Source organism: Monodon monoceros, unplaced genomic scaffold (assembly GCF_005190385.1).
Source record: "Monodon monoceros isolate NGI ecotype Baffin Bay Population unplaced genomic scaffold, NGI_Narwhal_1 Super_Scaffold_19, whole genome shotgun sequence".
NCBI classification, from domain to species: domain Eukaryota; kingdom Metazoa; phylum Chordata; class Mammalia; order Artiodactyla; family Monodontidae; genus Monodon; species Monodon monoceros.
The window spans coordinates 25,234,819-25,247,203 of NW_021703775.1; the positions used below are offsets into that span (position 1 = coordinate 25,234,819).

Consider the following 12,385-nt stretch of genomic DNA (forward strand, 5'->3'; position numbering starts at 1 on the left):
TTTTCTCTATCTCATTACACTTCTACTTATAGACTGGGGCCCTAGGAAGATGATCACCACTTGGTCAGTCCTGTGCTCACTTCTCTGCAGAGGACACGCTGCCTTAACCTCCACTACCCCTACCACCTCTTTTCAAGGGGCTTCTCCTTTTTCCCAGGGTCCAATCATTACCACCACAAATGAGGCACATGAGCTCAGAAAGACAAGCTAGACTGCCCCTAACATTTTGAGCTGTCAAAGACTATCCCCTTGCAGTTATTGATTTTAAGACAGTGGTTGAATGCCTCTGCACAGTTGTTCCTGAGCCAACTTTGTCTGCTCTGAATACTTATCCTAGTTGTTAACATCCTGAAGCCACTCCTGTATTCACAGAGTACACAGCACTGATTGTAAACTGACCCAGGAAGGCTAAGGTACCATGATTATATAGTTTCTGTAGTGGTTCTTGACATTTTTGGGGTCACAGAGCTCTTCTGAGAATCTGATAAAAGCTAAGGTCCTATCCCCCTCCTCCACCCCTCCAAAATACACCTATACACATATAGACAAAATTGTATACAATTTCAGGGGCTCCCAGAACCCCTGAAGCCCATCCATAACACTCAAGGACGGGTGACATTATGGTCATTTAGAAAGAAATAGGGGGCTTCCCTGGTGGCGCAGTGGTTGAGAGTCCACCTGCCGATGCAGGGGATACGGGTTCGTGCCCCAGTCTGGGAAGATCCCACATGCCGCGGAGCGGCTGGACCCGTGAGCCATGGCCACTGAGCTTGCGCGTCCGGAGCCTGTGCTCCGCAACGGGAGAGGCCACAACAGCTAGAGGCCCGCGTACCGCAAAAAAAAATAAAAAATAGAAAGAAATAGGTTTGGCCTATAGGTCAAGACCTTTGTGGGACTGGGGAGGATGTGCAGGACTGGCCAGGAGCATCATTTTCCTGGGCTTCTACTTTAGACATTCTATGTCAAGAGAGAAATATAGTCATTATATATGTAAGTATGTGTTAAAGTGTTAAATTCTCCCATTTTAAACACATTTCAATTTTGTAACACTATTTTAGGGTTGACTTCTGAAAAGGATTGCTTTAGGCATTACCTTACTACCTTTAGGCTTTCTTAGTCTTTCCCATTATTGTGCCTCTTCCAGAAAAGCTTAGCTCAGTGAAGGATGTCACTGCTTATGGCCACAGGGAGGCAGGATAGGTCCAAAAACTGAATGTGAATGCCGGCTGCATCTAGACTGCAACAGACTAGGCCTTCTTTTGTGAGGAACACCCAGACACTCAGAGCCGCCACCTTCACTCCAGTAACCTTTCTAGTTCATAACAGTGTGACCAGTCCCTGCTAGCCAGTCAATATGGAAGCTGTTCTTCAACGTCTGAGAAGTCTCCGTCCCATTCCCCAGGTTTAGTACATTTAGTTATATTTGTGAGGAACACAGGACCAGGTGTTGATGTTCTTAAGTATGTTGGTGGCAGGGAGAAAGTCACCGAGATAAGTGATTGGAAAAAAAAGAATTTTAAAAAAGGAAAGCACATTCTTTTCCTATAAGAGCAAATCATTTTGTTGATGAGAGAAAAGGAAGAAAATGCCATTTGTTAGACCTGCTGCATGCCATTCGTGCAGGTAATCATCTCACTTCTTATGCCTCCTATAACTATGAAATAGGTTGTGCTATCCCCACTTTGCCCAAAGTCACATAGCTAACAACTTTCAAGCCACAATTCAAACCCTGGTCTTTCCACTACATTCCATCACCTTTCATAAACTCAAAAAAATTAAGAAAACCCTTCAGGAGAAACAAAGTAACAAGTATAATTAGTATTGCCTGTATGGAGTCCACAGATACCCAGGAGGTACTGATTAAAACCAATAGGGAAGATATAATTAAGCATAACTTCTTGGACAAAGTCAGTTCTGAGTTGGAACCTGGAGGAGCTGCAGGCCATAGATTGACAAGAGTAATAAGAGCACTAAGGAAGGAAGTCACGTGGCAGGGAGACGCTCAGTTGAAGCAGAAGAGTTACAGGAAAAAGTAATGAGAGCTGAGGAGGAGGGAGCAATTGTTTAACTCAACAGGCACTTGCTAATCTTCAGCTCTCTGCAAGCTGCTGAGCTGAGGGATGGAGGGGTGGGGGTGTTGATAGGTTCTCAACAGGTAGAGAAGAGGAGGAATGTATTGATATGAGCCATACAGAGTAAGGGAAGAATGGGGGTATTTGAGGAATAATGAGTAGCAACAAGTGGTACAGAATGAGTGAAGGGAATAAAGATGACAGCAGGAAGGCAGTATGTGCTCTTTAGGAAAGGAAGGATCTGATGAAACTATGTTTTAGAAAAATTAACTGGTAGTAAGAAGTACCAGAGGGGAAAGAATGGAGTTGATGGGACAGCTAAGAGGCTACTGCCATAATCCAGGCACAAGGAAATGACTGCCTGGACCAGTGACAGAGAATACGGAAAAGAAGTTCTCTCTCTAAAGTGTTCTGGTTTACACATTAGTCTTTAGCTTGGATAATGTGAGATGGTCCCCTCAAATCTGAAGCAAAACGCCTCTATGGCGATTACCTGAGAACTTTTTCAAAGGAAGAAGCTCTGCTCTGTGGCTCTTCCAAGAACCTGTAGGTTAAGAAGTTGGAAAGAACTCTCATACCATATACAAAAATAAACTCAAAATGGATTAAAGTCTTAAATGTAAGACCTGAGACCACAAAACTTCCAGAAGAAAACATAGGCAGTAAGCTCTTTGGCATCAATCTTAGCAATATTTTTTTGAGTATGTCTCCTCAGGCAAGGGAAACAAAGCAAAAATAAACAAACGGGACTACGACAAACTGAAAAGCTTTTGCACGGTGAAGGGAACTATCGACAAAATGAAAAGCCAGCCCACTGAATGGGAGAAGATATTTGCAAACGATGTATCTGAAAAAGGGTTAATATCCAAAATATACAATGAACCTATACAACTCAACATCAAAAAACGAACAACCCGGGGCTTCCCTGGTGGTGCAGTGGTTAAGAATCCGTCTGCCAGTGCAGGGGACACGGGCTCGAACCCTGGTCCGGGAAGATCCCACATGCCATAGAGCAACTAACCACGTGCACCAAAACTGAGCCTCCACTCTAGAGCCCACGAGCCACAACTACTGAAGCCCGTGCGCCTAGAGCCCATGCTCCGCAACAAGAGAAGCCACCTAGATGAGAAGCCCGTGCACCACAACAAAGAGTAGCCCCCACTCGCCACAACTAGAGAAAGCCCACGCACAGCAATGAAGACCCAACACAGCCAAAAATAAATAAATAAAATAAATAATTTTTTTTAAAAAAATGAACAACCCAATTTAAAAATGGGTAAGGGACCTAGATAGACATTTTTCCAAAGAAGACATACAGAAGGTCAACAGGCACATGAAAAGATGCTCAGCATCACTAATCATCAGGGAAATGCGAATCAACATCACAATCACTTCACACCTGTCAGAATGGCTATTTTCAAAAAGACAGCAAATGATAAATGTTGACAAGGATGTGGCGAAAAGAGAACCCTCGTGCACTGTTAGTGGGAATGTAAATTTGTGTAGCTACTATGGAAAACAGTATGGAGTTTCCTCAAAAAATTAAAAATAGAACTACCATATGATCCATCAGTTCTACTCCTGAGTACTTATTCAAAGAAAAAACACTAATTTGAAAAGATATATGCACCCCTATGTTCATTGTAGCACTATTTACAGTAGCCTAGATATGGAAGAAACCTAAGTGCCCATCAATAGATGAATGGATAAAGAAGATGTGGTATATATACACAATGGAATATTACTCAGCCATAGAAAAAAAAAGAATGATATCTTGCCATTTGCAACAACAGGGATGGACCCAGAGGGTATTATTCTAAGTGAAATAAGTCAGACAGAGAAAGACAAATACTGTCAGATTTCACTTATATGTGAAATCTAAAAACCAAAACAAATGAACAAACATAACTAAACAGAAACAGAGTCATAGATATAGAGAACAAACAGGTGGTTGCTAGAGGGGAGGAGAGTAGGGAGAGCAGAGAAATAGCTGAGGGAGGGTAAGAGGTACAAACTTTCAATTACAAAATAAATGAGTCATGGGTATCAAATGTACAGTATGGGGAATATAGTCAATAATTATGTAATATCTTTGTCTGATGACAGATGGTAACTAGACTTACCATGATGTTCATTTGGGGATGTATAGAAATATCAAATCACTATGTTGTGTACCAGGAACTAACATAGTGTTGTAAGTCAATTTCACTTCAAAAACCAATAAACTCATAGAAAAAGAGATCAGATTTGTGGTTACCAGAGGCAGGGGGTGGGGGAGGGTGAATTGAATTAAGGTGTTCAAAAGGTACAAAATTCCAATTATAAGATAAATAAGTACTAGGGATGTAAGGTACAACATAATAAATATAATTAACACTGCTGTACATTATATATGGAAGTTGTTATAGAGTAAATCCTGAGTTCTCATTCCAAGAAAAACTTTTTTTGTATTTCTTTAATTTTATATCTATGAGATGATAGATGTTCACTAAACTTATTGTGGTAATCATTTCATGATGTGCATAAGCCAAGTCATTATACTGTACACTTTAAACTTACACAGTGCTATATGTCGATTGTATCTCAATAAAACTGGAAGAGAAAAAAGAAGTTGGAATGAACTTTAGCAACATTGATGGAGTGTCTGCAGGGAAGATTGGCATTTTCCTTCACAGAGGCAACATGTTTCAGGCCTGGTTCTTCAGCTTTACAGAATCAGAAAGTTGATTTTATCAACATCCTCTCAGAGATAGAGTCACCTTATCAAGCTCAAGACTAAAGTATTAGCCAGAATATTTTAGAGGAAGAACCATAACCACTATAATCACCAAGAAGAACAGAAATTTGACAAACACATCCTGCCATCGGGATGCCTCACTGAGCCAGCACTCCCTCTCCTCTGAGCCACGCTTGGATGATGGCTGCCAGCACCTGCCGCTGTTGCTCCCTTCCTCTGTGCTCCATTTCTGGCCAACCCTCTCCCCTTCTAATGGACACATGCATTCTTTGGATAAGCCAGTACCATCCATAGGCTCTAGTCAAATCTTGCTCTGGTCTGTAAGCCATTCTCCTTTTTTTTTAATTTATTTAATCTTTATATGTTTTTTTTTAATTAATTTATTTTTGGCTGCGTTGGGTCTTCGTTGCTGTGCTCAGGCTTTCTCTCCAGTTGTGGCGAGCGGGGACTACTCCTCCTTGCAGTACGTGGGCTTTAGGCACGTGGGCTTCAGTAGTTGTGGCGCACGGGCTTAGTTGCTCCACAGCATGTGGGATCTTCCCAGACCAGGGCTCGAACCCGTGTCCCCAGCATTGGCAGGCGGATTCTTAACCACTGTGCCACCAGGGAAATCCCCATTCTCCTTTTTTAAGGTGACTGTTTTTCATAGACCTCATCACTCTGTATTGATTTTATTGTTTAATTATTTGAGGAAACACCTATTGTTCTTATTTCCAGATTCTCAACTTTGCTATTGTCCCCATGTACTGCCCATGGTAGGAATTTCTAATCTTCAACCCTTTCCCTGGGGAGAAAAAAAAAACACTTGTTTGTCTTATCCAAAATTCTGTTGTTTGAACTTGAAGCAATATTATCCTCTCTACTTTTTGAGATCCTTTGTTCAATTTCATTTATTTAGTTCTTTATGTGCCTCCTTATGCTTTAATAACCATTTTGCCTCTCTGAAGAGAAGCTGTTCAGTCATTTCCATACTTCTTACTCAAGTTGAAGTCCAGGCTCAGAAAAATTACTTCTTGTTTTTCCTATGACACAATAAGTTTCACATTATTAAAAAGAACATTTCTCTTCACTCATGAGGAACGTTTCTTTGACAATGACTTCATGTTTATCACTGTAGTACCTGAAAACATAGTAGAGCAGACGAGATTTTAAGGAGAAATGGTCAAGAATAATGTTGCTTTATAAACTCCTTGAGGCAAAGATATCATATACCTTTGTATATTATTTCATCTTCTATGTAGTACATAATTAATATTATTGCTTGATGCAATGAATGAAATAGCTAGTAAGCTAATGAACCCTCATAACTATCCACAGAAGATGGTAGAGGTTTTTTTTTTTTTTAAGTGAAAGAGAGTTTATTTAGAGAGATACACATTCCATAGGCAGAATGTGGTCCGTCACAGAGGGCGAGAGCAGCCGATGGTACAGTTTTAATTATACTGGTCAAAGAGAAATGCATTTGGTGCCCCTTTTCAGCCACAGAATAAGTCGATAAATATAATATGAAGTCACTTAAGTCTCACCACACTTTCCCTGCTTGGGTGCCAATACGCTGGACTGAAGCCCTTTGTTTCCTGTGGAGAGTCTGCCACCTCTGCAGACTTGTCCTCAGGAATGTTGTTCTAGAAATAAACCAGCTTTCTCCTTGGGGTCCATGAGTCATACATAGAAGTTAATTCATTGGAGCAACTGGCTTTTCTTAGGCCCTTTGTAAAAGTATTTCAGAGAGTCCCTCATGGTGAGGCAAAAAAAGTCATGCTCCTCTTCAGTTTCTTTCCAGCTCTTGTCTCATTTCCTCTCTCAGTGCTTCCTCCATCACCTTATACTTGGCTTTTACTGACAAACTTTACCTCCAGACCTAGATCCCAATTCCTGAGCTAGTGTTGCCTAAAGAAGGAAGTAGACCATCAAAGCCTCATTACCCCACCTACCTACTCTCATTTGGAGATTCAGATTTGGAGTCAAATCACACTCCACCAGACCATCCCTGTCTTCTTGGCTGCTAATCACACTTGTGAGATACAGTATGTCAATAGCAAACTTGTATAATCTGTGTCAGAAGGTAGAGCTCAGGAATTCATCTTTTTTTCTTTTAGTCTTTTTTAAATTTATTTTTTTATAACAGAGATAATAACTGAATACATTTTCACTGTGAAACAACAGCATAAAACTGAAGTCCCCCTTGTTAACTAAGTATTTAACTTGCATTCCTATATTATTTTTGGCTGTTCTTGTATTCTAGAGTTTTTAAAAATATTCAGTACAAGAAATACATGAATACAATAAAATACAAACACTATAGAAGTATGAATAATAAAAAGTGAATGTATCTCAGAACTCTGCCCTATTTCCTGTCCACTATTAAGAGTTTGATAATAGCCTTCCAGAGCTTTGTAAGAGACATTTCCATACATATGTATGCACTTAGGCTAATAGTTTTATTATTATATAAATGGGTCCATACCGTACATCTGTTCTAGAACTTTCTTTATTCACTTACTATCTCCTAGCTTTCCATGTCAGTACATTTAGCTTTACTTTGTTAACAGCTGTATAATACTCCACAGTCTGTGCCATAATTTATTTAAACATTCCCCTATTGATGGGTATTTGAATTGCTTCCTGTTTGGGGTTTTGATTATTTGTTATCGCAACAGTGCTGTACTGAACATCTTTGCATATGTTTCTTTGTGTACTGTCCAAGAACGTCTCTAGGCTAGATATCTAGAGGCGGAATTGATGGATCCAAAAATGGGTGCATTTAATATTTTATATTTTTCAAAATTTGTAATTAAACACTTTAACCACTGTTTCCCTTTCTTCTGCAGAGAGTTCTATCCTGGGAACTGATATTGACCTTCAGACTATAGACAATGATATTGTCAGCATGGAGATTTTCTTCAAAGCCTGGCTGCATAACAATGGAACAGACCAAGAACATGTCCACCTTCTTCTTCCTTCACGGAGTTTCAGCGACATTTCCAGAGCCAGAGAAAATCCAAGTACACACCCCACAAAAGACATATTATATAGATAATAATTATCCTAGTCTAGGATTAGGACTCTAGATTGGAAAGTCATCAGAATACAGAGTAGCTGAGGTTTAGGGATTGGAGGAGGATTGGATGAGGCTCTCCATGTAAGCATGAGGAGTAAGAAAAGAATTTCTAAAAAGTAACCACCACAGTTAGAAAATTGAGCCTGATTAAGCCCAGACAGCAAGGGCCAGTTAGTTTCAGTGTAAAGACTTAAACACCTCAGTAATAGGGCATCAGCTACACTACATAAGAGCACAATGAATCATATGTTTTCTCAAGTTTTCATTTTTGATGCAGCAGATATCATTGACATTATAATTTCAGGTAAGCTGGTACCTTGACAATATCAATAGAGCCTGTGAGGAGAGGAAAAGAACCAAAATTAAATGATTAAACAGAGGTCTTCTCAATAGGGAGACACCAAACTGAGGGGAACTAAAGCAACTACAGAGGCAAGCCCCAGGGAGTACAACCAGTGGCCCTAGACCATGTTCACAAAGTATGTTCTGGCAATTGTGAAAACCAAGAGGTCAAACCAGTGTTCCAGGCATGTCAGCAAGGTCCTGGATATTGTTATGGCTGACGGTGTTACTTAATTCAGGTCCCACTAGATTGTAGGGATAAAGCCATTTCTAGTCTCCATCCCCTTTGAAACTTGGCCTAGGACCTGGTGGCAGGGCCTGCAAATGGACCCATCAGTATAGTCAGCCACAGCTCCAAAGGGAACAGACTAAATTTTGTCTTCCCCTTTAGGGGTGGGAACTCAATGAGAAAAATGGGTACAGACGTCCTTCCGTCTCCAAAGGGGAGGACACACATTGGTCCTTTCTTTCTGGGGATAGCCACTGGGTGCTTAATCTCCCTCCCCCTCCCCCACATTTCAATCTAGGGCCTGGGATGCCTTTAACAACTTAACCTGATTTTACTGTCTTTCTTTTGTGTGTAAAATTTTCTTCCCAGGACCTCCATTCCACGCACTTTGTCCGAGACTAACAGTACCAATTACTCACTTCTTATCTGTTTTCCCCAAGCACTATGTTAACTCCTTTCATTGCATCATCCCCTTTCACCTTCATAACAACAACATGGTGCAGGTACTATTATCATATGTCATTGAATCTAAGATGCTGTCCATTATAAGATACACTGTTATCTTATATACCACTGAGAAAGAAAAACAATGCCAATTAAATGTGACACATTGCTTTTTTATCACTTAGAAATATTATTTTATTCTTACCGAGAGAGTTCTTTTAGATTAGAGTAGTAAGTAAGGGTTAAGAGTACCTGTCTGGTCGATGGTGATTGCAAGACATATATAGAGCTGTTAGTAAGTGAAAAAAAATGTGTCTTAAAATGAATAAATATAATATTATCCCTGTTTTACAGATGAGAAAACTGAGACAGAGAAATTAAACATTTCTGCACAGAAAATTAATATTCAAGCCAGAATTTGAAGCCAGGCAACTCCATATCCCATTCTTAACCCTTAGGATTAGAAATCTATATTTTATACATTTGATTGCTCTCAGCCTCGAGGACATTCATCAAACTCAAGTCTATCACTTACAGAGCCTGGGCCCTTACCTACTATGCAACCTGCCTCATGCTGGGCAATTTTGAGCAAAGGGGCTGCCTCATGCTAGGCACATCTCTCATTAGGAGGGCTGGGGCCATCCAAAGCCAGGAGCTCCTACAGCCAGCCTTTCTTCTACTGTTGCATGGCATTTGCCCATGGTAGTGTTGAGAATTTCTCTGCTTTGCCCTCCCTTGTTCCATGGCTTTCAGCACCAGGGTCAGAGCCAGAATGTTGATCTCCATCTGCAATTATTTTTTGGAAACCACAGGTCTTAAGAATGGGTGGTAGAACTTAGATCCAGACTCTTGTGCTGAGGAGGTCTTCACTGGAATCCAGATGCTCAGGCATAAGTTGGAATGAGGTCCAGAGAAAGTAGGCCTCCTCTGGGGTGGGTGTGACCCACATGAGAGTTTAAACAAGCACAATAAAGACCATATCATAGTTATCCATTATTTACAAAACTGATGCATTGCCCCATATGTAGATTTCTGGAAATGTGGTTCCCTACAAAAAAATAAAACAAAAACACTGAGCTCTCCTACTATAGAATCTTTTGAGGACTGCTCCTCAGATATTCACTTTGACTGCTCCTTACAAAGTTCTCCACCCAACACCACCTGCTTCTGTAGCTGCCTCGGGCCCTTCACCCACTCTCTAGGTGCTTCCCTCAGAGGCATCTTTCTCACAGTGCATAGTCTACCTCAGCTGAGTGTCTTTTCCCATATCTTGGGTTTGGGGGTCTGCCACCTCTGCACCTGAGTCTGAGTGGTGAGAAGCGTACCTGGTTCTAGACTCTAGCCCTGGTAGAACATTTTTCCCAGCTTTGGAACATTGCTGAGACTACAACTCCAGTAGTTCTCATCCCTGGCTACAGTAAGAATCACATGAGGGGCATGGGGGATCTTCCTGGACTGGGGCACGAACCCGCGTCCCCTCCATCGGCAGGCGGACTCTCAACCACTGCGCCACCAGGGAAGCCCGAGGAACTTTTTAAAATACCAATATCAGCTCCATCCCCAGAGATCCCAATTTCATTGGTGTGAGGTAGGGGCCAGACATCAGTACCATTTGCAAGTTCACTAGGTGATTCTTACTACAACTAGAGTTGAGAACCTAAGCCAGATGAGCACAGCCATCTAGTCCTAAAGCCCAGGGACCCAATAATGGAGCAGTCAGGCACAGAGGAAACGAGGGGAAGCTGAAGTCCTAGGCAAAGTCCCTCCTGCACTTCCTGGGCTCTAGGACACACCTGGCCAAGAGCTGTCTCACCCAGAACTGATGTCTAGGTCTGATTGCTAGGCCCAGGAGGGCCAGCTAGATCTGACATCTATTCTGGCATCCTATTTTTTCTACATTATTTCTACTTTCATTTTTACCTCATGTTGCAGTTACTACAGTCATTTCATACATCACTGGCATCAACTACTAGCCTTCTCACGAGTATGCAGCACTCATACATTCATAGTTTGTTAACAGTATTTAAACCCAATATACATTTTATTTAAAACCTTCATAATATCAAGGATTCAAATCTAGTGCCACAGAACATTGTACACTGTGACATGTGAATGTACCTGCTGGAGCAAAAGCTTAATACAGAAGCAGATGAATAACCCATACACAGTTAGTTGAAACCCCCTCAGAACTGTTGTCTGGTGCCGCAATCATGTTCCAAGGCCCAGAAGATTCTATTCACTTGGGAAATTAAAAAATAAACTATTTCAGGAAGTTATTCCTCTCCCTCCCTTGAATGTCCCTAGAAGAGCTCACAGAGAAGCAGTAGCTGTCAGCTGACTGCCTGACTTCTGCTTTCCTGTTCTTCCTTCATCTGACCTGCAGTCTTGCCAAAGCTTAGCCACAGGGAAGCAGGAGGGGCAAAATTTCCTTCTGTGATTGCCAGAAGGCCCTGCATATTTCAGTGTTAGCCGCCTCCTCCGCAGAGGACACACGTTCCTCTCAGACTCGATCACAAGCCAGATCTCTCACTATGAGACAACTGCTCAGCCAGCCCAGAAGTAAAATAAGAAAAAAATCATGCCACAACCAGAAAATAAGTTACCTGTTGGGTAGAGCAATACTGTTCCAGACTTGCTCTCCCTTCCCAAACCAGCTGTACTTTCCTCTGTCACTCCCTGGCCTCCTCCCAACCCTACTTGCTGGGTGGAGGTGGAATTGGGTGGCAGATGTTCTCTCTTAACCGTATAACCTGAAGTAACCTGTGATAAACAGTCTCTCCCCCAATGCCGTTTTTATTGTAGTGTGCCTGAAATGTGATCTCCAAGAGCGACTTCTCAGCCCATCCCTGCTCCCTGGAACAGCTGATGGCTCCTTGAGAATGGATGACCCCAAAGGAGACTTCAGCACCCTCTACCAGATGGTTTCCCAGTCATCAGCCTCTCGTTACAAGCTCCGGGTGATCAAGTATGGCCCAAGAGAACCTCTCCCATCCATGCAAATATTTATTCTTATTGGTTCCACAGCTAGGAAGAACAGAGGTAAAGGGCATCCCCAAGTGTCAGGCAGCAGGGAGTCAGTTCCAAAGCAGCAGCTACAGGTATGAGCATAAAAGAGTAAGGTCAGGCTACTTAGTATGTGGAGATGAATGAGGAGATTGTGGAAGATGTGCCTCAGTAGGGTATTCTGAAGTCTGGATGAGGACTGGAAATCCATATAGTCTCTGAGAATGCAGAGGAAAAAAAAAAAAAGATCAGCAGAACAATGTTTATCCCTTCAGTAAATGTTTATTGAATACCATCATGACAGAGATCTGACCTTTAAGGAGCAAGTGACACATAGGATCTACCCCACCTTCCCATTTCTTTAAGTACTAGAATTCCTGTTTCCAGAAGAATCAGTTCCAGGGTGGAATTAGCAATGATGGCAAAGACCATTTTTACTGCTTCCTAGTTCCTATCACAGTAGCCATGTACAGTTATCTGAGTAAGCTTGTCCATGG

At 41.6% G+C, this 12,385-nt stretch overlaps 1 protein-coding gene across 2 annotated transcripts in view; it reads left to right on the forward strand.

Annotated features, from left to right (window-relative positions):
- M1AP (meiosis 1 associated protein) overlaps window positions 1-12,385 on the forward strand; it is a 76,874-nt gene that overhangs the window by 45,170 nt on the left and 19,319 nt on the right. For both annotated transcript variants that reach the window (XM_029232559.1, XM_029232558.1), the window contains exons 4-5: window positions 7,641-7,814; window positions 11,688-11,850. In XM_029232559.1, the coding sequence (XP_029088392.1) occupies window positions 7,641-7,814; window positions 11,688-11,850 (337 nt within the window). The remainder of the gene's footprint in view (window positions 1-7,640; window positions 7,815-11,687; window positions 11,851-12,385) is intronic.